The following is a 26,542-nucleotide window of genomic DNA, read 5'->3' as shown; positions in this document are numbered from 1 at the left end:
TTTGTGTACAAATTCTTTGTTTAGGACAAAATTATTCTTTATTTTGCTCTAATGTATTTTAAAACCTACCCTCTTTCTCAGATCTATCAAAATGCCTATGATGAAACTGTGTTATTATTAGGAATATCTGTGTCATTTTTATTTTCCTCCCCAGAGCACAAAATCCACACGACAGAATGCATAGAGAACCTGCGACAGTTGCTCAAATGCCTACCCAAAGCTCATCAGAACCTTCTTCAGTTCCTGTCTGCTTTCCTGTTAAAGGTAGCAACACACAGTGCAGTGAATTTCATGACTCTGGAAAACTTAGCCATTGTGTTCGGACCCACTCTGTTCAAGTGAGTACTCTCTATTTAGCTACCTTTATTAGGACTGCTAGATCACACTTTAAAATGAGGCTTTCTGTCATAACTATATGTCCAGTAATCAGTGGAATATTTGGAAAGTTAAATGTTTATATAGCGTGTTATGCATGGAGGTAACAATTCTGAGCTGGCTGACCACCTTCATCCTGTCAGGCACTGACTGTACAGGTCCAGCCTCCAGTAAGAAACCACCTGAAGACAAGAGGCATGAGAGATGGAGAGCTGTTTGATGAGAACTACTCCTCTTTTCTTAGCCAAGTTCAGTTCTGACTGTAGAGGTTACTTGGATGTTAACCTTGATTCTGAAAAGCTAAGGCTGACTTTGGTCTTGAAATAGCATTTGATATCAGAGAAAGGAATCTCTTCTATCAAGAAAGAGAAGTAACTCATTCTGTCCTTGCAGAATGACTAAAATGCAAATCGACACCCAAACAGAGGCCAGATGAGCTCAAAAGCAGTGAGTTCCTGGCTGAAGCTGGAGAAGGTGTGTTTGGGATGATGGTGAAAGGACACATAACTAGGTGCTGAAAAAGAAAGGTGGGAGGGCATGCATTTGCAAGTCAAGGTGGTGAGGAAGAGCAGTCTTGAGTGATCTGGTAACAGAGGATTTTCCAGGAAAGCTGAAATGATTTAGTTCTTTATTCTGTCCACCATGTTGCTACTAGAGGATATTAAAATGTTTATGTCTTTCTTACAATTTGTAAACCCTTTAGTGGCTCACAGGTGTTCCAGCTTAATGTGAATGATAAGCCAATGCCACTTTTCAAAATGTATATATTAATGATTAGTATTTTCTATGCAGTAAAAAAGCCATGTTACTTTTCACGTTTTTTTTTGTATGGCAAGCAAAATAAGTTATTAAGAAGATATATTCAGGTAAATTGGTACCAAAAGTATTAGAAATCAGTGACAGGCTTTGTGTTGGGGAACTGTAGTTTCTGCTGCTGTTTCTATAGGTGTCTCCGTTTGTATCTGTTTACCTGCTCTATGGGCTTATCAGCAGATGTACAAGCATATAGCCTTTGCAGGTGATATAACGAAAAGTACGCTTATTTTGGCTAAAGTACACTTAGGGACAAGAATCCAGCAACATGCAGTGTAGTAGGAGTTATGCCATTCACTCTAGTGAGAACAAGCTTCACCATGGAGGATATTCAGTGATGGAACAAAGTAATTCTACAACCATTCCCTCAGTTTCTTAATATCTGCATGCTAAAGTTAGTAAAGGAGTGCAGGCAGATGCGGCTTACTTCCCAGTGTCTGGGTTAGTTGTGTGGTGGTACTTATTAAAATGCTGATGCCAGAAAGCCTTCACAAAAAATCTGACCCTTAACACCCACATCAACTCAACTGCACTGTCACTCTTCTGCCATTACACCCCCTTTGCCATCACCTGGGACTTCTGTGCATGCACACACATGCAAGAATATTTTATTGCTTTATCACAATTTCTAAATTACCTGAATGTGCATCCACTGATTTCTGTATCTACACATAAGAATGCAGTAGGCTCCATTATAGATTGAAGCGCTATTTCAGTTTTTAAGCATCCCACTCTGTTTTGGGAGATGGTCCAGTTGCTTGTGAACATGCCCTTCTGTTGATTTGGTTTTTTTTTTTTTCTTCAAATACACTTAGTGCTAAACTAGATGCTTGTGGCAATGATCTGTCTGAGAAACCTTGAAAACAGTCAGCATCGGGTTTCCCTGCCAGTGACTTGACAAGACAACACAGCTACCATAAATAGAAGTCTGTATCTGCCCTATGAACATTAACTCCAGCTTTTTAGTCATTCTGATCTTACCAGCTGTGGGAGAGAAACCAGTAAGTCTGGAACTCATTTTTTTAAAGTGTGTAACTTGTGCTGTCCTTGGAGAGTTACCTCCCAGGATTGTGAGAAAATCACTTTTTTTTGATAGTCAGGTGGAGGGGAGAGCATGGCAGCTGGCATTTTCTCTTGGTCAGATTGCTCTACCACTTCCTGCTGAGTGATCTGAGGCCTTGAATGGTTAGGAACAAGCCATTTTTATTGTCCTGTAAAACAGCAAAATTCAAGTTAGTCTAATGTGGCAACCCATGTCTGCTCACACATAGAATAAAGTCATAAGTATGCTTTATGTCTTTCAGAGCAAGAATTAGTGCAATTAGTCACCACATTATGAAACATTTGGCAGCCAGCGTGTAGACTCACTGGAAAGTGAAACACGTCGGGTACTTGCTATATTTGTTCAGCCAGAATGTGAAGGTTATGGAAAAAACAACTCCAGATCTAATCTGCAGAAGTGTATATCCCATGCAGTTGTTGGAAATAACATTCTGGATGTAACCTCAGCTAGACTTATGGCACTGATTCATTGCAGTTGTTAAAACTGTTGTGAATGTATTCTGGAAATCTGCATTTTTGTGCAATTACTTCTTTCTTCTTTGAATTAAGCAAGTAAACTAGGTTGTTTATAAGCCTTTTTACTTTAAACTTTTGATCTATTTATATTCAAGTGTAAGTTCTGTATATCACTTGTCTTAATGTGCTGATGCTTTTATTTGTGGAGACCTGTCATGCCTATAGCTTCACTGAAGTGACCGAGTTGGAATATTTAATATTTGGTACACAAGAGCACATATGGACCCTGGGGGCACAAAATTAGAATATAAAACTTGCTGCTCATTATATCTTGCAAGCCTAAACTGCATACACTTCACAATTAGTAGCTATAGTAATAGCAACACGAAAATATAAGCCTTAGCACAGGTATCATATTGGAAGTCTAGTTACATGGTCACAGAAAACTCCTAAATACTAATGTCACTGTGTGAAAAGTGAACGTAAATAAGCTGTCTCTTCTTTTGCAGTCCCTTAATTTAATGCTGCTTATGTTGAATATTTGTCTAAAATCACCTTCATATTAGAATAATTCTGTTATATTATTATATGCTTCCACCCTGTTCAGGGTGGTAGGACCCAAAGTGAGAATAAGAAAAAAAGGTAGGTTTCAGTAAAAGCATATTATTGAGTAAAATGTTTTAATTTTACCTTAGTCTCCTTTGTGAACCAACTCCTGATTTCTTCTACTGGCCTTCCTCCCTCATGCTATTTTTTGCCCATGAGATTGAGTTATGCTATCTTCACCGCTTTTAAGTTGCTCCCTCAGCACCTTTCATGTTACTTTTCTTCTAGATTTTTGACTCTGGCATTTCTTTCTTATCTTCTGAGACTTCAGTCTTAACATCTGCATAATGCAGCTTTCATGTCCTTATCTACTTGTAGGCAAGGGAACCAAAAACTCTACTCATCAGTCAAGTATCAGGCTGGCTACTCCCTAGACTTTCTTTGCTAGGCTCCACTCTTCTACCAACTTCTGTTATCTTTATGATTATACCCTGAACTATTTATTTCTGTTGCCATTCATCATCCTCCTTGTGAGCTGTTTCTTGTCCTGCTAGTCTCTGTAAATGCTGAGGAAAATGTGTTGTTTTGCTTGTATCAGAGGTTAACTGATGTTACTTACATTTCTATAAATACTTTGTTTACACCTCATCTTGGTAAAGGGATGTTTGCTGCTAACCTCAGTAAGTGATTCTGGCATGAGTGTAAAAGGATGCCAGCCAACCAGCTGTTTGCTTCTAGTCACTTTGACTCATTCTTTCTTTTGTAACAAATTTATAGCAAACCTCTGACAGCAGGGAACCTTGGCACATCTCCCAGGCAAATCCAAGGCAAGGGACTATATGGATTTTCTAGCTCGCACTTTGTGGCAAAGCAACTTTGAAAGGTTTCGATTCCAGGAAACCAGTATGTGACTCCTGATGATCAAGTCTTAATGGTTTCTTATTTGTAGTGAGTGTTCTGTGTCTGATTTTCACTCTAACTGACCATAGAGTTTTTATGGTGAAGCATAGAATATACTTCACTAGCTGTGCTCTTCTTAGGACCATGTTCCTAGATTTAGCAGTGTGTAAACATGGTTGCCCTATTGTCAGCCTGATAATATAGGTTTTGCTAGCAGTAGAAATATCTGAAGAGACGGGAAGTGATTATTTTATGAAATTAATTGAAAGCCATTGTAGAAAGTGGCTGCAGAGAAAACTAAAGATGTATACTCTATATTTGGAATACACACCTGTTGCCACTCATGGACATCTGCAGATGAGCATTGATACTTGGAGTCAGCTGGAGGGTGACATCCCAGAGCATTGCTTAGATTTATTTTAAGACGAAATGATAACTGGGCACACAAAACAGGCTCCTAGTAAGTGAATGTGGGACCCAAAAGTAAAGTTAGAACTGTTTATTTTAATGAACAACTTGTGCAGTGATACTTGCTAGTGAGGAGTTAACAGCTGGTAGAAATGGATTTGGGAACTTATGTCTAAGTTAAACAGTGATGCTGAAAAAGAAGGCAAAGGGCTAAAATATCTGCTTGTGTGGCCTGGGAGTTGAGGGTGTTGATGTTTGGGTAAATAATGAGTAATATCTTAGGACTGTTGTATGCAGGAAAGGCTGTCGCTTGGTAAGTGAGGCTTTACATGCCGGCTTGCTTTTTGTGGAGAAACTGAGTCTGTCCTGAGAAGAATAGGAATCCAAGAAGCAGAACTATTAGCCAACCCTAAAGAAATAAGTGACGAGACAGTAGTTTACCCTGTAAATCTGTCTGTGTTGTACCTGGCTATAACTTTGCTTAAACCATCCTCTTTCAAAAAGAGCCCAAACTCAAGTCTTTACAGAAACAACAGTAAGTTTACAAAAGAAGAATGTGAATGAAAGAATTTTGCCTGGGCCCAGTACGTATATTTGTACTTTAAAATCCCAAAAAATGAATATACTGCAAACAGAAGACTGGTGTATGTATGTCTCCACATCAGTCTCCAGAATTTATGAATTTCTTGTTTAAATATTAATATTGTGCGGGTGGAAATGAGTTGGTGCAGTATGGCTGGAGAAGCTGGATTAAGGTGACAGCATTTATGTAAAGGTCTTGCAGGCTTCTAAATAGTTCATTGGGGAATACAGAATTTTTTCAGGGAATGAAATTAGATTCCATAGAAAAAAATCCCTTCACTGTAGTTGAATCATTCCAGCTTATTCTACTTAAGTGGATAGTACAAATTCCACTTCTATTTATTAAAAATACATAAAAATATTAAAACAGTTCTAACCTATGTTTGGCTTTTTCTAGGCATTTCTGGTAATAAGGCATTCTAGCCATCAAAGTTCACCTTCATACACTAAACTAGAAAAACCTACACTCTTTCAGCCCCAGTGCCAGTGAGTGAGTGCAGATTTCTGGGGCTTTCTATGATCCTCTTCATCCTTGATTTTATAAACTTAATTTCTCAGTTTCTGTTCTAGCTATTTTTCTGTGCTACTCAAAGGTTCATTTTCATTTGCTGCTCAAAGGTTGTGAACAGTTGCAGCAAACTGGAGCTCCGTCACTGGGAGGCTCCCAGTGTTGTGAACCACCAAGTTAAGTTTGTCCCTGTTCCAGCAATTGCTTGTTGGACATGAAGCTGGAATTCTGCTTTATCAAGTCACCCAGCTGGCTGCTTTGCTGAATTATCTTGGGTAATGGGGGGCTCCCTATGTGTCTCAACATTAGCCCCTGATCTGAGAGCTCCTAAACTTAATCTATCTTCCCTTAGGATCCCTGTCAGTCCCTTGGCTTGTGAAGAGCAAAGACTTTGCAATGGCCTTCTGCTGTATGTGCTTGAACACCATGAGATGCTTTTTGTTGACTGGAACTCCTGTTTCTCACAGAGACAAGCAGATGGCCTTCAGGTAAGAAAGTTATGTGAATTGATTCAGCAACTGATCAAAAGTGCTTCATTAGCTTGGAACTTAGAAATGGGAGCATAGTTGTTTATACCTAGTGTAATTAATGACTGTAGCTTGTTGCCAGCAATGTAAATATTCATCATATGCCTAAGAGAAGAAACATGAGTGCTCAAGACTATGATTTTGAAAAGAAAAAGGCCAACAATAAAATCTCAAGTTGTTCCACTTTAAATATCGTAATGCTGAGCTTTGTTAGATCAAAGCCACTGGATTTTTCCTCAAGTGAAGCACTTCTTGTTTTGTGAGTGTGTTTTGTTGTACATCGACAATGCAGGAAAGCAAAATCAGAAAGGTGAAAAATCTCTTAACTTTGCAGAACTAGTTTCAGCTCTCCCTGGGCATATTCTGTCTAAAACAGAGCTAGTACCTTGATTCCTTTCTTGCCTTTTTTTGTCAAAAACCTCCTGGTGGAAGAAATATGATAGGAAGAAAAATGCTGGTTTAGGAATAGGGTTGGTATAAGTCTTGTTTTCAGTTTGTGATCTGATGTATCATTGCTGCCTAAATTGAACTTGATTTTTAGAAAAAGACACGAAGGAAATGTTGTAGCAAAGCTTGCAGTTTAATACTGCACCATGCGGTTACCGCACATCCTTGTGGTTCGTGACTAGATTGATAGCAGTATGCCAAATCAAGTGAAGGATTATGAAAGAGATTTGCATTGCATGTAACTGTAGATCATGTTGCTCATGTTTGCGACTCCTTGATTTCCTATCTTCCTTCTTCAAGTATCTGTGTTAAGGAAAACCAGCAGACTTCTAATACAAAGGCAAATTTGGTATTTAGAGCATATTACATACCTTAAACTGAATATTAAGATTGTAATGCTCCTTGGAAACTCTTTTGAAATAAATCCTGTACAGCTGTAGGTACAGAGAACAAAATGCACTGATACAAGGTTGTTCCTGAAACAGTCTTGCTGTGTCACAGGACATGGCCCAAAATCTAAATCTAGGGTTGTTTTACACAAGCACAGTGTTGGAGCATAAACCTTACTCTCTGAAGGTGTCCCATGTCACTGCAACCTTTGAGCATTCCTGCAATTTGTACTCAAATGAGCACGCAAGGACAAAGTATTAGCTATCCTATTGTATCTGCTTCTGCCTGCAAAATTAGAAACAGCATTGGCAGTTAAAGAAAATTGGAAAGGTATTAGAGAAGGCAGAAAACCTGGCTTCCTATTGCAGTGCTTTTGTTTTAGAAGCAAATTCACTCCCTGCAATTCTGTAAAATGTCACAGTCTGTCTGGGATTGTGGTGATGTGGGAAAGAATTCTGCTGAAAAGGTCCTTTCAAGTTCTTTAATAAAACCTCAGACAAGGCATAGACATGAGGCACTCTCCTGCTCTGAGGTAAGCTTATGAAAGAAATCCCATCTGTGGGTGAGAAGGGAATTCAGTATTCTGTGGTTGATCTTGTTTTTGTAATTTCTGGCAGGAAACCCAGCACATTGGATAGGTACCCTTCATCTTTCGTAACATAACAGTTGCTCAAAGTCTATTAAACTGGAAACATCAAAGTTAGGTTTACAAACTAAACATGTTAAAAGTGCATGTTCTAGTTCCAGCAAAGCAAGCAAAAAGTAAAATGGCAAACCTGGCTCAGATCCCTTGTTGCTTCCTGGAAGTTAAACTTGCTTTTACTGGCTGTTTCTCATGAAATATCTTAAAGCATTTACACAGATACTAACATTTGGACTACTTAATTCCTGTGATTTTTTTATTTTTTTTTCTGTTGTTGTTGGGCTATATTTTTTTCTTTTTTAACCTAATTAATTAGCTTGCAAACTGCACTGGTACTAAACTGATTTTCCTGTTTGGCTTAAATCATTCTTCAGAAAGAAGTTAGACACTGTGATGTTTGTTTTGACCTGAGGCTTCTCTTAGATAACTGTGTTTAACTTGAAGCATATCACTAGCTGTGATGGATGTGTACAAGATTAGCTTAACTTTTATAGTCTAATTAAATTATGAACCAAACCTTGCTAGTAGCAATTTGTCATGTTGTTTGCCCTCATCATTGCTGAATCTTACGTTCTAGGTAAAAGTTGACTATGGAACTTTTTTTGCTTCTAGTCTAAGAGTGTGTTTTTTCATATCTCCTTTTTGTGTAGAAGCCATAATAAATCATTCCTGAATTATGCACACTACCTTTGTCTTGCAAACAAACAGAAGCATGCCTTTGTGGGTACACTCAAGCCAGTGCATATATTTCCATTAAAGCGTGGGATTCATTAGAAGAAAAGCCTACACCCTGAGGAAATGAGTCTCATTTCTTGTTTGGTTTTGTTTTTGTTGTTGTTTTTGTTCCTGTGTCCTTTTTATGCACACTTCATTATATAACAGCAAGGCTGCAGGGACTGCCTATTGATTGGATCTCATGCAGCTGCTCCATACAGTCATGGAACCCCATTATAAAGTGATTGCAGAGATCCAGCAGACTCTGGAATGAGAGCTGGACAGTATCCTAAACCTGCAGGCTGACCACAGACACCTCAGAATGAATTTCTGAAACTGAAGTGTGGTTTGGAGTTGGTTGTAACAGTGAAACTAAATATGTCATGAAGACTTTATCTACTCAAATTATGGTTTTGTTGGGAAGGCTTTTGCGGTCTGGAGAGGTTTGTTAATTTCTGGTTTTTAGCCTTTTTGAGAGAGGAAATGGGCATTTTGGCATTAACCCCGTTCTGTGAAAAAGATGTGGTGCTTTTCTCTCATCTGAAGTTGCCGTAATAAAGAACTACGAGCTGTCCTCAATTTGGAGGACAACAATAATTTAACTGATATTTTCCTTTGATAATTCTGTGCTTGTGGAATTAGCTGAAACCTTTCACAATGAATGAACAACCAAACAGACGTTATCTTATGATCTGCTAAACTGAAATTTCCAGGCTAGATGAAACTGTCTTGTCAAAATAATTTTTCTTGGATAATGGAATATAGTTCCAATTCCTTTTTGTTGCTATTAACAGTTTTCCCTGAATTTAAACTGGCATAGGTCTTCATTATTTTCTTTCATGTAAATTCTTTGCTCAGAAATGATAACTTTCAGGTGGATTTAGATGTGAACATAGCAAATCCTGTGTATACCATGTGAAGTGCCAGGAGATTTGTCAATATTTCTGTTACATTATAGAAAGGCTTCTTCATATTACTTCCCATTCCACAAAAATACATGGGTTTATTAAATAGTAAGTTTTAATTTTATATTTGAGTACTGCCCAAACCAGAAGACCAGATAAAAAAATGCCATACATTGAAGATCAAAATAGGACCTACGTGCCACAAAAACTGTCGGCAATAGATTGTTAGGATTTATTTTTATGTTTATTTTTTTTGTCTGGGTAAGCAGCACAGAATATTTTACTGACTATAGGTATAGAATTTGATAAAAACTACTGTAGTGTAGGCAGGGACTTCAACCCCTTTCTATGAGCTAGTGGAGTTTGCTGCTCCCTGCTCTTTTCTCTCCCTTCTCCCTTCAATGTGTATATTTTTGTAATTTACTTTTTTCTCTGGGGAAGGCTTACAAGAGGAGGGCATATTGGCAGGAGAGAGTGTGCTCTATGTGACATAAAACACAGAGCCTTCTGTGTTTTACTGTAACAAGCAGCTTGAGCGCAGAAGAGGGGAGCTGGTCAAACTGAAATCCTGAGTTTTTTTACTGCAATCAGTAATACAAATACAGAATTCAGGCAAGCACACTGGCTAATTACACTGATCGCTGACTGTTATTCAATAATGATAAAAAGTGTGTGAGAGGGGAAGTTTGTTCTCAAACTGGTCACTGATACAGGCCTTTTCTGGCTTGGAAAATGTGTTTTGCAGGCTGTACAGAAACCAAATCAGTGGAGACTCATCTTTGTTACTTCTTAGTCTCTGAATGCCCATTTTTAGTTTTTCGGTGAACAGGGCATATCAAAACTTCCTGTCATAGCCAGGCAGGCCCCCTGAATTATATAGGTTACAGATTAAGGACTTTTATCTGCCATTTGTGAAGGAGAATAATACCCGACTTTTTCAGAGCAGCAGCCAGTTGCTCTGCTTACTAAGATCAGCCACACTACAAGGAAGAGAATTATAATTAATTGGCTAGTTTACACATTAGGAGTACACAGATTTCTGCTTTCAGAGGATCTGTGTGGTCCTCCTCTGATGTTTAAAAAATTCACCACAACACCTAAACCTAAGACTCGCAGCTCTGGGGTTTTCATGTGTCTCATGGCTGCAATAGGATGGAGCCAGAAGCATTTTCTTCCACTTGGTGTCAGCATTGTTTTCTCTCATTTCAGAGCTTGAAATCTAACATGTTCTGAGTACCTATCTTCAAATTGGGTATTTAATTTCTATTTTTGTAATGTATCGGAACATCAGCCTGTTCCTTCCTCAGATAATGAACTGATATCAGAGAGGCATGAAGGAAGGGTATGAACTTATCTCCAAACCATTATGAAATGCAAGCCTTTTGTATTTTCTGCTTGTGTCACCTTCTGTACCACAGCAGGACCACCAAGAAAACCCCATACCTCTTTTGTGTTTCTTTCCTTTAGCGTGCATGAGCAGTTTGATTTGTTTACTGATGAGCAGGGCTTTTTGAAAAAAACAATGTCAGAAGTGAAGTCTTTGATAGGAAAATCGTTCTTTGGGAAATTAGAAGTATTTTACTGAAAGGCTTGTGTTATATAAGCATCAAAATACTTCAGCCTTTTTACTTGTCATTGGCTGTAATAGTAGTGGCGGAAAAAGAAGGTTATTATTTTAAACCCTTAGTGGTTTTTCATTTCATGCAGGGTTTAGAGGTGGGAGTGGGAAATGTATTCAGAAAAGCAGGCAAGAAATGTTGAGTAAAATACAATGCGAAAAACACATTTCACTGTCAGAAAAAAAAGTTGAAATAAGAAGATTCCATTTTTCGTGTAACTGTAGTATATTGTAGTTCATTTAGTTATACTTAGTTGCAGAGCTGCGCAACACTGAATTTACTAGGCATGTTCTGAATGCACAGATTCCCCTCAAGCTGCCTCTCCTACCCCCCCCCCCCCCGCCCCAGGCAATTCCTAGACTGCTTTGCTCCTCTTTAGTTTATTTTACCTATTCTAACAAATATGCAAACATCCTTAAGAACTTAACATAAATTGAGAGAAGAATAAGTGTAGTACTTTTTGCAGTTGCATGCAGAAAGGCTTGGCTGAATCCTGAAGGCTTGTTACAGCTTCACTTTCCTCCAGTTTATTTGGGGTTTTGCTGTAGAGCAGAGTCTGCAGAATTTTATTTCTTTGTTTCAAGTAAAAAGGAAATGCATATTCATGAGTCAGCATTTCTGCTAAATACTTTCCAGAACTATCAAACTAAATAGTGGGTAGCTTTTTATTTTGCTATGAAAAAGGAAAGGGGTGAAATATGCCTGTAATAAAAATAAAAATGGATTGAGCTAAAACCATTAGAAATGAAAGGAAATGTATGGTGAATTTGCGTGCTACACCTGTTCCCCAGGGTTCATGGTTGCAAAAATTTAGTCCAAGATGCCCTGATTTACTGATACTTTAAAAAATATGTATTAAAAAAAACAAAAGGCAAAGGAAATATTTGTGGAAAAAATTGGGAGGAATAAGTGAAAAAAAGCCTGTGAAAGTGTTATGGAAAAAACAACATGATGTTTAAGAAAGTTTTAATAAGAGTAACTAAACACAACACCTTCATACTCCATATATGCTTTTTTTCCAAATGCATTTCTAGTCAGTTCAAAGACCATTTTTAATTTAAACAAACATTACTGCAGTTTAGCTTTGCATATATGGGTTGGCTTGTGGGGCTGATAACTTAGATGTGTGCTTGAAGCTGAGGTTCTGTCAACAACCTTGGTTCTGACCTTTGAATTTTCACTGACCATCTGCTTTAATTAGATGTTCCCCTGTTACCATAGGACTACAGATGTGCATATGGGGATTCTGGCTATTAAAGAAATAGTCGAGGTCTAAGCTGTTCTGCCAAATGGTGGGGTACTCAGCTGAGCGTGGAGATGATCATGCTAAGTGTTCTAGGCCAGGTTGGACAGGGCTTTGGGCAACCTGGTGTTGTAGAAAGTGTCCCTGCCCATGGTATGGAGATTGGAACCAAATGATCTTTAAGGTCCCTTCTAACCCGAGCCATTCCATGATTGTACGACTGAATTTTTCTGTAAGCTGTTAGGACAAGGAAATGCTTGAGGGACTGATGTTATTTGATCCAGCATTGCTTTCAGTACGCAGCTGAACCTTTGCCTGGGAGTTGCTGTGCTTCATGTGAGAGCTGCAGGAGGGGCTCACCTTTCAAGTTCTTCTGGAGACTCCTCATGGCATTATCCACGTCTGGGGAGCCAAATCCACAGGTTAAAACTAATTTCCCCTCCATCTTGCCTGTGGGGTGGGCAATTGATGCAGAGGTTTGCCAAATGAGGATTGCTGGGATCTCTGCCTGGCATAGACAAGACAGGGACCTGGGTATTGGGTCAGGAAAAAGCTGATCCATCCCTGTGTAAATGCTGTAGGCAGGGGAATGATAAAGCGATGCAAGGTAGCTTTACCATTTTCAAGATGTGGGTGGAAGTAGAGAAGGACAGGATATGACAAGAGGAGTTCTTTAGCTTTAGGATTTTTGTGTGTTTTATTTATTGTCTTTTTAACCTCACTCAAGACATTAAGATGTTTGGGACTATATTGGAAGAAAAAAAATTATTAAAAAAAAATTAAGGAGAGAAGCTTTTTAGTCACTATTATAGAACTATAGAATAGTTAGGGTTGGAAAGGACCTTAAGATCATCTAGTTCCAACCCCCCTGCCAAGGGCAGGGACACCTCACACTAAACCATCCCACCCAAGGCTCTGTCCAACCTGGCCTTGAACAACTGCCAGGGATGAAGCATTCACAACTTCCCTGGGCAACCCATTCCAGTGCCTCACCACCCTCACAGTAAAGAATTTCTTCCTTATATCCAATCTAAACTTCCCCTGTTTAAGTTTTAACCCATTACCCTTTGTCCTATCACTACAGTCCCTAATGAAGAGTCCCTCCCCAGCATCCTTATAGGCCCCCTTCAGATACTGGAAGGCTGCTATGAGGTCTCCACGCAGCCTTCTCTTCTGCAGGCTGAACAGCCCCAACTTTCTCAGCCTGTCTTCACACAGGAGGTGCTCCAGTCCCCTGATCATCCTCGTGGCCCTCCTCTGGACTTGTTCCAACAGTTCCATGTCCTTTGTATGTTGAGGACACCAGAACTGCACACAATACTCCAGGTGAGGTCTCACAAGAGCAGGGTAGAAGGACAGGATCACCTCCTTCGACCGGCTGGTCAGGCTTCTTTTGATGCAGCCCAGGATACGGTTGGCTTTCTGGGCTGTGAGAGCACACTGAAGCCGGCTCATGTTCATTTTCTCATTGGCCAACACCCCACGTCCCTCTCCACAGAGCTGCTCTGAATCTCTTCTCTGTCCAACCTGTAGCTGTGCCTGGAATTGCTCCCACAGAGTGTCTACACAATGACTTTAGTATTTTCATGGAGTTGTGGTGGAGATCAAGTGTAGAAATAATGATTTATAACTCTTTATCTGATATTATTTTAGTTCTTTCTAATTTATTTTCAAGCTGTCTGGAAATTACGTGAATAGCTTTGAGCTTCACTATCTTTTTCATTGGTCAGTACAGGAAGGCCATGCTGCAATAATAAACAATCAGCCTAAATAGGAAATATGTAGCATGCTGTAACTCAAAACCATTCTAAAAATATGGGTGGTTTTTTGCATTTTTTCACTAGGAAAGTATACCAGGCCATCTACTGTTTAATTGCAAGGAATGATGGATGAACAGAATATTTCCTCGATTAAATATCTGACGCTTTACTTTTCTTCCAACTCTTGTTTTCATGTCCTTTATGTTTAGTCTAGGCAAACTCAAGCAGTTTTGCTGGTCACTTATATTCCATAATGATTTCCATGCTTAACTGAAGTGCTGGTTGGGGTGGGAGGTGGGAAAAGAAGATGAGCTGTGTTAAAAATTAATATTAGGTGGGCTGTGGAGTAAGGAGCTATATCTATTCAATTACCCTTTGCAACCACTAAGCATGGTTCATGTTAGAAGTTTAAGCAGCTTGTGGCAGACCAGCAAGCTGCTGTATTCTAGATAATCAGTGAGCTGTACATGCCTTTCTCTTCACCTGCCCTTAGTAATTTCCGTGTTACAAAGAAAATAGTCTTTTCTTCTTGCAAGCTGTAGAATAAAGATTTCTCTAGCAACTTTGTTGTTGCAGGCAAAAAACATGTCAACTTAAACCAAAATCTCTTTCTGGATCTGCCTGGAGTGTGATTTAGTTATTAGCAGCAGAAAATAGCGTTGACAGGGTGTAGTCGTCACGCTTGTGGGAAGGAATGCCATCCTGAGGGACCTTGACATGCTTGTGAGGTGGGCTGATGCCATCCTCATGAAGTTTAACCAAGCCAAGTGCTAGGTCCTACACCTGGGTCGGGGCAATCCCAGGCACAGCTACAAGTCGGGTGGAGAAGAGTTTCAGAGCAGCCCTGTGGAGAAGGACTTGGGGGTGTTGGTCGATGAGAAATTGAACATGAGCTGGCTTCAGTGTGTTCTCACAGGCCAGAAACCAACCGTATGCTGGGTTGCATTTGACCAGCAGGTTGAAAGAGGTGATTCTGCCCCTCTACTCTGCTCTTGTGAGACCTCACTTGGAGTATTGTGCACAGTTTTGGTGTCCCTAACATAGGAAGGACATGGAACTGTTGGATCAAGTCCAAAGGAGGCTCACAAGGATGATAAGGGGGCTGGTGCACCTCCTGCATGAAGACAGTCTGAGATAGTTGGGGCTGTTCAGCCTGGAGAAGAGTAGGCTGCTATGTGGTCTCCATGCATCCAGTACCTGAAGGGAGCCTACAAGGACGCTGGGGACAGACTCTTCATCAGGGACTGCAGCAACAGGCCAAGGGGTAATGGGTTTAAACTTAAACAGAGGAACTTCAGATTGGATATAAGGAAGAAGTTCTTTACTGTGTGGGTGGTGAGGCACTGGAATGGGTTGCCCAAAGAAGCTGTGGATGTCCCATCCCTGTCAGTGTTCAAGGCCAGGCTGGACAGGGCCTTGGGTGACATAGAATAGAATCATAGAATAGTTCGGGTTGGAAAGGATCTTAAGATCATCTCGTTCCAACCCCCCACATTAAGCTATCTCACCCAAGGCTACGTCCAACCTGGCCTTGAACACTGCCGGGGATGGAGCACTCACAACCTCCCTGGGCAACCGATTCCAGTGTCTCACCACCCTAACAGGAAAGAATTTCCTCCTTATATCCAATCTAAACTTCCCGTTTAAGTTTGAACCCGTTACCCCTTGTCCTGTCACTACAGTCCCTGACGAAGGTCCCTCCCCAGCATCCCTATAGGCCCCCTTCAGATACTGGAAGGACATGGTCTATAGTGAGGCATCACTGCCCATGGCGGTGGGGTTGGAACTAAATGATCTTAAGGTGCTTTCCAACCCAAACCGTTCTGTGATCTTATGACCTCTTTTCCAGCGTTTCTTATCCCCTGTGTTCATGCGGTAAAAAAGTTATTGTACTGTCTGACCATAGAGAGCAGAAGTAGATGAAATCTCAATGCAGATCTAAATGTCATTCCTTATAAAGTCTAATTGTTTCCAATGTCTATAGCAAATCCAGATGCATGTAATTTTCATTCTTCATGAAATCTTTTTATTTCTAAAGTCTATAGCAAATCAGGGAAGATATTAATTCATTTGTATGCTCAAAATCCACAGACATGCTGTTTCTGGAAACTGCTTAAGGCTCCCATAAACAATAATTTTTAACAAATGAAGAAACAAAACTCCAAATGAAAACTGATCAACTTTGCAAAGCTTTGCTCTCATTTCTGTTTTTAAACCCTTTGCTAATATCTGAGATACATATTTCTAAGTGTGGTTGCTGCATTTTCCTCCAGTGAAGCCTCCTTTATTTCTTTAAAAGAGAAAAGTTCATATCAAGTCATAATCAAAGAAAAAATATAAAAATCTTTGTGTGCAGAAGAGAAGGGCGGCATTTTTTATATTATTAAGCTGTCTCTCTTGAGAATCTTGGCACTGCTACAGCCTCTCTAGAATAGAAAAAGAAACTCTTCAAAGAAGAGTACAGTAACTGCAATTAAAGGACAGGTCAGCTCTGAAAAATACTGAGGGGAATGATGGATCCCTTCAACTTCTTCCCACTTAATAGATTCCACAGTATGTAAAGTTCCCCTCTTTGAAAATTTTATATAGCATGGGATTTCTTTTTTAATCAAAATTAACTTCAGAGTTGAAAGGCTGCTGCTATCCCTGCATGGTTTTTAATTATGGCTTTTCAATTAGTTGAAAAGGGAGTAAAAAATTACTAGTGCAAAATAGAATAATAAGTTCTTTGTTATCAACTCACCTATCACTTTAATGAAGAAGTTGAGACTGATGTCCTCAACTCACCCTGCTGTGACTCTTAGAACAAAACAGTTATTCTGGAAACTGCTACAAGGTCTTTATGTTTTCCCTAAAAAAGGTAATACACGAATAACCTTTTTAGTGGCACAGCTCTGATTTGTGCAGCTCCCAAACAGCTGTATGGTGGACCTCCCTGGGGATAGCTGCTTTTTGACTCTGGAATGATCTTGTGGAGAAGAGAATACTATTCCTGAACCAGAGTAATTTCAAGGCATCTCACAAGTTGAAATATTCAACTTATGGCAGAGAATGCATCATGCCCTTGACAAAAAAATATCAGCTTATCGTTTTCTTGTGCTCTATACATGCAACAGGCAACCTCCCACCACAGCAGAAACAGAGAACACATTCCGTTGGAAGTAATGCTACGCCAGCCTCATTACTCTAGGTGGTGCTTAGATATTATCATGGGCAGGTTGGAATATCTTCAGGGAACTGTAGCAAATGTTTTGAATTAGATAACGGTGACTTCTTGAAATTTTTACGGGGTGTCTGCATTTTTTCCTTAAATAGGCAGGAAGTCAACAAATTCCGTTCAAAAAAGCTCACTGTGTAAGTAAAACCACATGAGGGTTTGAAGGCACAATTGGGTAAACCCAAGAGGTTTGTGTTATCCAAGGCAGTTATTCCACAGTAATCCTTGGAACATATTGAGAATTAATACGCACTTGGTTACTTCACCAATGAGCAGTAAAATAGAGATAGTGTTATTTTTCTTTCACTAGTGTGATACTAACATATGCTGTGCAGGACAATCCAGTGCTGTGCAGGAGTACTAGTGCTAGCTCCACATTACTTGCAGGCTGGATAGAGAAAATTAGTTTGGACTAGCTCTTTAGTTGATGAAACTGCTTTCAGTACCTGTGGTAGTGTTGTCACTACATGTTTGTTTACATACATGGTTATGTTTATACATGTTTCTGAATGTCTTACGTATTTATCAGTTGTTTTTTAAATGATGAAGTAGAACAAGTTCAGAGCAACTGGCTGGTCTGAGGATGTGGCCAGGGAATCTCATGTACTTTTTTAAGATTTGTATGTCAGGTGGACAGGAGTTCAAAAGGGCGACAGCGGTCGCAGCTAAACCTTTGAATAAAAGATCTTAACTGCCAGGAAAATACTGGATGAGGCTTCTTCAATGTTGTCTCTCTTATGGAAAAGGGTATTGAAAAAAAAAAGGAAAGGAAAAAAGGTTTGTAGTGCTTACAAAAATTCTTCTGCATCTTGCTCTTGCTGTTTCAAAGATTTAAAACCTATCTGAAGTGTAATCCAGAAAAAATATGTCAAAGGATTTGTTCAGAAGCATGCAGTGCATTGACATCAGCAAACTCTTGTTATGACTGCCATGTTCCCTATCTTGAAGCCCCATTCTAATCTTCTGGCAGCATTCAAGTTCAGTGCTTTCCATTTTGATCGTATTAATTAGTGAAGTTTGGATGATTCCCCAGCTGTGAAATTGTCAGAATTTTTTTTAACAGAATGTTTTTAAAGGTTATTTTTTTGCCCTAGTTAGTTGGACATCTGCATTTCTGTATTGTTTGAATTGAAAATACATGGCCCATTTGGAAGCAGAGAAAATGGTAAATGAGAGCTGTATTTATGCACTTATCTTGCCTTTAAGTTAATCTCCTGTTACTAGTCTTGAGCCTTTCAGGTTGCTATAGAAACTGCCACAGCCTCCAACTGTGCTTCTTCCAAGACTTAATTGCATTCTGAATTTCATATGCTTTCTATTAACCACAGCACTAGCAGACACAAGCACATTTCTGAATGAGTTGAATTAATGGTTCAATATGATGTATGCATCTTTTTAATATCATGTTTCCATATCCCTTTTCAAGTTTTCCTTTACCAGCTGGTTAAACTCTTCTGTAACATGTAGTGATACCAGAGGGATAGATTCTTTTTCTGTTTGCTGCCACTGCATTTGTTTTCCAATCTTTGATGCCATCAGAGTAGCTGCAAAAGTCATTAGTCTTAGAGACTTTTTTTTTTTTCTCTTAGAAAAGTCAAATTATTCATGAACTACCTTAGCTTTGCCGAATTTTTCCTGAGACTTCTTCACCTCTGCAAAGGCAGACATGAAAATGCACACTTCTTATCCAAAAACTCTGGTAAGTTTGTCCTGACTCAGGGCTCTTTACTACACGATTTTTTGCTTGATCAGTGTGGGTCAAAGGTGGAGAGTTTTTCAGCCAGGCTTGGTTTTAGGTGGAAAATATCAGTTCACCAAAGTAGAAACCCAGTATGGCTCCACGCAAGCGTGGTCAATAAAGCTCCTCTGGGAAACATTTATTATATCCTTGATGGAAGTTCTTGTCAAAACCAGACTGAGAATGTGTCTCATTCAACCAGTACAACCAAATCTCAGAGGTTTGTTTTCCCACTTGCTTCTCAGCACAATGATGCTGTCTGTACAAATACACTGTTCTTGCTGATGCTGTTCTGCTTTCAGTGAAGATGAACATCGGTTAACATCACTTTCTTCTGTGTTCAATGGGTGTAAATTCAGAACTTCATAATAAAAAAAGCAATCCCCACTGTTCTCTTCTTGCACAAAAAGAGGAGCGAAAATGTGTCACAACAGAAGGAAGAGAGCAAGCAGTGTATGTATTTCCATCTCCTCTATCTGTTAAGCCCTCTGTCTCAGCTCTGCTTTGCTTGTGCTTAGTGGATAAGAGATGGAGAATAGGAAAAACACCCACTGTGCACTGTTGCTTTTGGACCTGGGATGTTTCTGTACTTGTGCTAATGCTGGCCTACAGATCTATCTCTATCCTCACTGGAAGCACTAGAGACATCCCATAAATGGACAGTCAGGCTGTTGCTGACGAACAGGGCAAAGTAAGAATTTCACTAACACATCACTTTAGAATGTTCATGCGCGTTAAGAAAAGTTTTAGATGCTGAACATCTGAAGACAGATTGAATATATATATATTATAACTTAAAATTTTAAACTATCCTTTAATCTGACACTTTGTGCTAGTGTTTTTCATGTAGTTCACTTTTTTCCCCCCTATTGTTGTTCTCCATTTGTGCTACATCACTGGAATTATGCATTGATGGTCCCCTATGAAAGTCTTTGTAATTAAGTCAGGTAAGCCAGGGTAGCTTTTCTTGCCTCAGCCTTACTGCTAGTATCCCTCTGTATTCGTGTGGTAATTTTGGGACTTCTTTTTAGCTCTTTCAAGAAAAAAGATCAATTAGAAAAAGAAGAAATTATTACAATGTTGTAAGAATTAATCTGAAAGAATAAAGACACTTTTGCAGCACTTGGTGTTTTTTTTTTCTTCACGCTCTTTCTTTTTTTCCTCAGATCCTTTTTCATTAGCTATTCATTTTACACTCCTTGCCACACCGCAGTGCAATTCCAGTAATCTCTTCCACAACATCTCAGCTTTCCTTTTTAGCTGCTCTGTGAGCTTGCATTTATAAGAGAGCTGGATTTCTCTGCCAACTCTGGCTCAAGCTGCATTTCCTGGACTGCCCTACAGAATGTCAATATATATTCTAAAAATCTGTGTGTGCTGTAGGACTTCCTCAAATATTCTAAAACCACTTGCTTTGGGGTGGGATTCATTTGGATTAGAATATAAAAAAAGTATTGTTTGTTGGCTCATTGTAATTTTTGAGAAGCCAGATAGTTGCTGTATTTCCAAGTTTTCTGTCTGCATGAGCTATTTTCCAGGCAGAGACAGCACTTTGTTTACAGAAAGCACTGCCTGCAGTGTTTCCATAGACATTCAGAACAGAGTCCATGCCTATCAACTGGACAACCCAATGTGTGAGAAGATAGTGGGCTTGACACTGGTTACACACAGTTGCTAGCAGCCTTAGTGAAGAGAGAAGATTAAAATCTGAGATGTGCCAGTAACAGGTTGTTTCACTCTACTCCAGAATGTATTGCAAAAGCCTTTTTTTTACTTTGTTTTTTACAGAAGCCATAATTTCTTAGGATTTCTGTAGTTTACAGTATTTTTAGGCTGTTCCTATAGTTGATGGTATATTGACAGTAGGCTGTTCTATAGGCACATGACATCTTTAGAGATGCTGGATGTTTAGGGTATTTCTAGGACCACATTATCTCATGCGGTTCTGGTTAGAGAATACAGCACTTTGTTGAAGAGAGGCACTTAAAGAGACGAATTGTACTTTGCTTCTCACGCCTTGCCCAAATCTATCTTCAGGCACCTATTGTTCATTCTCCCTTACCTTCCCCATCCTCTGTGAGAAAACTGACTCACAGCCTGCTCCTGTACACTATGCAGAGGTGAGAGAAAAGTAGGGATGCTTCTCCTTTATGTCCTTTGTGTCCTCCCTCTTGTTTGTCTGACCAGATGTAATGCTACTCTGGGATGTTTGTGTTGGATGCCTTGCTGTTTCTGGGAGCAGGGAAGATAAGCCATGCATGCTGCTGGTAGAAGTCAGGGAGAGAGATTTGAGCCACATTGCTTAGTGAATAGTGGACAGATTAAACCTTGTAACTGACTTTAAGATTTGATTTCTTCTCCTTCCCTTGTTCCTCAGTGTAGGCAAAGAAAAGGTTGTGTGAAACTTGACCATGAAGATAGTTTTGGATAAGCAGAGGTACTGCTGAAATGGTTCATCCATACCTCAGGCAAAAGTTCCCTTGAAATAAGTGCACAGCTAGGAGCAGCAGATCTGCTGTTGTGTTCTATATCACTTTTTTTGTTTACTGCACTAGATAGTTTTCCTCTAGCACACACTGAGCAAGATGGAAGATAACACAAATAAAATGTGGGTGGAACGTAGGCTTTGTAGGGCTAAGCTTTTAAAATTCTTGAAATACAGATCTAGTAATTACTTTCAATGTGATTTCCGTCTCTATTCCCCACTTGTGCCTCCAGAATCAATACTCAGTGAAATTTCTATTTTCTATCTTAACCCTACTCATTTCAGTGGCTGCTTAGCAGAAGCGTTTCACCTATGTGTTGACTAAATTGGTTGTTTTGTATGTCCTTGCATGGCATACAACAAAAAAGAGCATGGACTCTATTAATATCTGTTCTTATGTAAACAGAACCAATTTTATTCAGCTTTTCAGCTAGTGAAGCACTGTGGGAACAAGACAGTCAGAAGCTTGGGAATTACTCTACAAGGAAGAATCTCAGTGTTTCTTGGCAAAAGATGCTTTATGCTCTAGGCTTGCTTGGTAAGAGCCAACAGTAACAAGGTCTTATTATGGACAGGAGTTTAAATAAATAGACACTGAATGTTTCTGCCTGTCTTTGAAAGCTGACACACAGAAATACCGAAGTTTATTTCAAAGAAGGCTTAATTTTAATCTAGTTACAACCAGATAGATATTCAGTTCTGGGGAGGAGGTCAAATGAAAGAAAAGAGCAGTTGGAATCCCACATGGCAACTTACAGAAAATAATCTTTTCTTTATTTACTTCTAAAAACTTGCAAAATGGAAATATATTATTTTCTCAATTTTTTGGCTGTCAATTTCCTTAAAATAAAAAGACAGAATCAAAAAGCATAAGATGACTGAGGTAACTTGCCCAGTAATAATTGGATTTCTAACATCAGTTGCTACCAAATTTTTATTAAAATAGCTATAAGGACATCTGAATTGTCATATGTGGTCATAGATAAACCAATTTTTTCAGGAGAAGGCTGTAATGGAGACTTTAGATGGCATTAGATTTACAATGTCACAGCTTTCATAATGCCCTTTAAAATTTGTCTTGCATGCTTACATTGAATGAGTGTACTGAATGAGAACTTGTGTCTGGAAAGTCTCCAGTGCTGTGTCACATGCAGCTGAGCTTACACCCTCATGCATCCATCTATCTAGTACTTCCCTGATGTACACTTGTCCTGGGTTCAGCAGTAGTAGTCATTTTTTCTCCTTCTTAGTAGCTGATGCAGCGCTGTGGTTTTGACTTTCGGCCTAGGAGCAGTGCTGATAACACCGATGTTTTTAGTTACTGCTCAAATGTTTGGTCTGGCCAAGGACTTCCTGAGGTTCATGCTCTGCCAGGGAGGAGGGGAGCGAGGGAGGAAGCAGAGACAGGACACCTGACCCAAACTAACCAAAGAGGTATTCCATACCACAGCACGTCATGCCCAGGATGTAACGGAGTTACCTGGAAGGGCTAGTGCATTGGAGGGTTGGACTAGGTATCGGTCAGTGCTCGGTCAGGCAGGGTGGGGTGAGTTATCGGTGGGTGGGTGTTGAGGTGTTATATTCTCTTCCCTTGTTATTTCCCTTATCATTATTATTATTGGTGGTAGCGGCAGTGATTTGTGTTATACCTTAGTTACTAAACTGTTCTTATCTCAACCCACGGGAGTTACATTCTTTCAGTTCTCCTTCCAATCCCTCTGGGAGCAGGGAGAAGAAAAGGGGAGGAGTGAGAGAGTGACTGCGTGGTTTACGGCTGACTGGGTTTAAACCATGACAACGCTGATGGTGGAGACTGAGGACCTCTCTTTCCCAATGACTTCTTAGGTGGACTGAACCCCAATAGCTCTGTGAATGTGATAGTACCATAGTTTCTGCCTGTTAAACTGAAATGAGCATATATGCCATCTGATGCTATTGCTTTCTCTCAAGAGGTGCCACTTCAAAGGTCCGTTCAGTTTGAATGCCTCTGCTGAATATTATTTCAGTATAAAGATAACATTTTCATAGATAAGCACAAAGAAAAGATGAATGATCCTGTTTATTCTTGGGTTATTGTTGCTTGTTTTCCCTAGACTGGGAGATAGAATTAAGAAGGATTTCAGAATGTAGTCTTGCATACTAAAATCTGCTGCAGGGACTAATGCAAAAGAGGAAAGTACTGTCTGCCTTAAATCATTCTTTTTTTGTGCATTATTCTTTTCCTTCTTAAAATCCTGTACTCAGCCCTCTCTATCATTTTAGTAAAATTGTGAAGTATGAATTTCAAACTCACAGGAAAAATGTGATCCAATGTATCTTTGCAGCACAGGTGAAACAGGAACCTGTTTCTCTTAGCTTATGTTTTCTAATTGCCCGTTTACAATATGGTTTTATATTATGAGTGGAAATATTAATAGGGAACCAGGGAATCACTACTTACTCGCATACACAAGTAGTCTTCAAGAAATCAGGATAGCTACTTGATCTTTTGCATCCAGTACACATTGCAATGGTTGATGTGTGTAACAGTGTCATTTGCAAAGACCTGCATACAAGTGCAACGCTAAAGGAGATACCAATCTCCAGAAAAAAAATGAAGGGAATTGATCTCATATGTGCAGCACCAGTGACAAAAATGAGCCATTTCTTTCCAAGTTCAAAGGAAAATTTGTAACTCTGTATGAACTGGTTTTCTTGGATCCAAACATAATAAAATGTAATCCATATTTTGTTAACTGCTCAGAATTGCACCTGGCCACCTGAAAGAAATTTCTGAGGTCTTGGAAAAGCCTATTGAAATCCGAAAAGGATCAAAAAGGCACAAAGAAAATATCACTAATAAAACAATTAAAAAGCAATAAAATCTAAAATAATTGAGAGTTTTAAATTAGGTAATAGTCTCGATTCCCATTTCCTGGGAATGTGCACTGCACAAGGAAATAGAAGTTAATTATTGTAAGAACACCTGTAGTAAAATCTTTAATTATAATAATTCAGATAGAAGTTAATTAAAAGCAAATCTTTAATGTAGCAGTATGGTTTTCCCTACATGCCGCCATCTGGGACTGACTCTCTTCTGCCCTCTTTATTATGTAACTTAAACAGTAACAAATAGCTGTGAATGTAGATCTAATTTTTTCTCATCTGCTGAACAACGGTACGTGTTCCAAGAGAGCCATTGTGCAGAAAGGTGTAGTATTTCTTTTCTGTAGGAAAAGAAATAGTGTCTCTCACTCTTTATTGCTGTGGAAAGAAGTTACAAGAGTAACTGCAAAATTTGAATTTAATGCTTCTTGGGAGCTGAATTTAGTAATGCTCCCTTTTTGCTCCTGTTTTCCACCACCCAGCAGTTCAAGTGCTGGAAATTATCAATATCCCTGTTGATTGTCTATCTGCTGAGACAACTTGCTGGAGAAGCTGCTGGCTTGGCACTAGCTGGCACTACACTCGCAACAGCTGCCATGTTACCTGAGCTTTGTGGGGGTGACATTTGACTGTAAAAATAACGTGAGGAAGCAGGAGGTGTGAAGGGAGATGTAAATGTAGCCCTGCAGTTGAAGTCTAGTTGTGAAAGTGGCGTTTAAAATGCCCAGCAGGTTAAAAGTGCTTGTCCTTTCCAGGAGGTTTGGTGGCATTGCCTGCCTGTATTACAGAGCACCGGCAGGCTCCCATGACATTTTGGTAATTAACTGTGGGATATAAAGGAAAGCAGAGAGGAATTTTCTTGGATTTTTTCCAGAAGTAGTTTAAGAGTTTCTCAAAAGTGGAAAAGCTGACAGACATTGCATTGCCTTGCAAAATCCATGGGGTTGAAGCATTCACCCACCCTAGGTTCTTTCATGTATCTGATACAAGTAAGTGTGATTTTTATTTTATTTATTTATTTTTTTTAAACAGTGGAATTTGTTTCCAAAGCATTCCTATGTCTCCTTCCCAAACTAAGCTGCACTGAATTATTGCTAACAGCTTAATGTTTCATTTAGTTACAGGCTTCCCAAATTAGAGTTTGGTTTATGGTATTAAAAAACAAGGCAGCCTCAACATTATTACAATTTTCCATGTTTCTGGTTCACAAAAAACAGCCTAGTAATGAAATGCATCCTCTTTCTCTCTTTGCCCCCTAAAAGTCAATTGCATTGTCCCAATGAGCACAAAAGGCAAAAGCAATTCTGAAGCTTACAGATGAGATAGTAGCAAGAACTTTTGCAAAAAGACTGAAAACGAAGTGTTAGAAATCCTTTGTCTTCAAAATACTGGTCTATCTTGCATGCAGTGTGCCAAAATGACTGTGTGCTGTGAGGCAGTGTGTGTCAGTTGAAATTTGAGGTAGGTAATAAACTGACTTCCAAGCCAGCTTGAATAGAAACTGAACAGGACATATCCTCCCTGTACGGGCTTTATTATAAAGCTATTCTGCAGCAAGCATTTCAAAGCTAGAAGTGCTAGAATGATACAATCAATAAATCTTAATGTAGAAAATAAACCTTCAAAAGATGCTTTCTGAGCACTACAATGAAGTGGCATTGCAGTGTTTCACGCTGCAGGTCTAAGTCTGGGCAGGGAGAAAAGAATCAGGCCAGAGTAGTAAAGTAATATATATCTAAATTGAGGTTTTAATATGCGTCAAACAGAACATGAAAAAAATTGGAAAACTTATTATAGGCACAATTTATCAGGGTAGTTATAAACCTTTGTTTTTAGGAGTTTAGTGTGTATCACTCTGCTTGCATGCCTCAGTGTGGAGAAATGCTGGATTCACAGTTACATCAGTTTCAAGAGTTACTTGATAATGCAGTAGATGTTTGGTGCCTGTTTTTTACCAACTCTCTGAATGAGGTTTTTAAAGATGAAAATGACTGCTTTTGTTAAATGAATAAAAATTTTATAATTCTGGCATGTTTGTGTTTTCACAAACTGTCTAAGTAAAAATAACAGTATGCCATTAAATTTTTATTAACTGAGATAAACTCAGGCTGCAGCAAATTGGTATTCTATTATAGTTTCAGAAAAGCTAGACTTATCTGTTCTGGCCTAAGAATGAGAAAGAAAACACAGTCAAACCCTAAAATCTCTGCTGGTACTAATTTCTACTATTCTGTACAGAAGATCCATTAATAAGCTTTGAGATTAGAGTTGAAAACTTAGCTGATTGTGATGCTGAGTACTGAAATAGCTTTCATTTCAAAATGTATTTGCACTAATCT

General features: G+C 39.2%; 1 protein-coding gene across 2 annotated transcripts in view; it reads left to right on the top strand.

The window, feature by feature from the left end:
- LOC136010136 (protein FAM13A-like) overlaps positions 1-26,542 on the top strand; it is a 66,968-nt gene that overhangs the window by 3,908 nt on the left and 36,518 nt on the right. For both annotated transcript variants that reach the window (XM_065670847.1, XM_065670846.1), the window contains exons 4-5: positions 155-338; positions 6,003-6,138. In XM_065670847.1, coding sequence (XP_065526919.1) covers positions 155-338; positions 6,003-6,138 — 320 coding nt within the window. The remainder of the gene's footprint in view (positions 1-154; positions 339-6,002; positions 6,139-26,542) is intronic.

The sequence above is a fragment of the Lathamus discolor genome, chromosome 3, assembly GCF_037157495.1.
Source record: "Lathamus discolor isolate bLatDis1 chromosome 3, bLatDis1.hap1, whole genome shotgun sequence".
NCBI lineage: Eukaryota > Metazoa > Chordata > Aves > Psittaciformes > Psittacidae > Lathamus > Lathamus discolor.
This window is presented reverse-complemented; position numbering and strand designations above follow the sequence as displayed.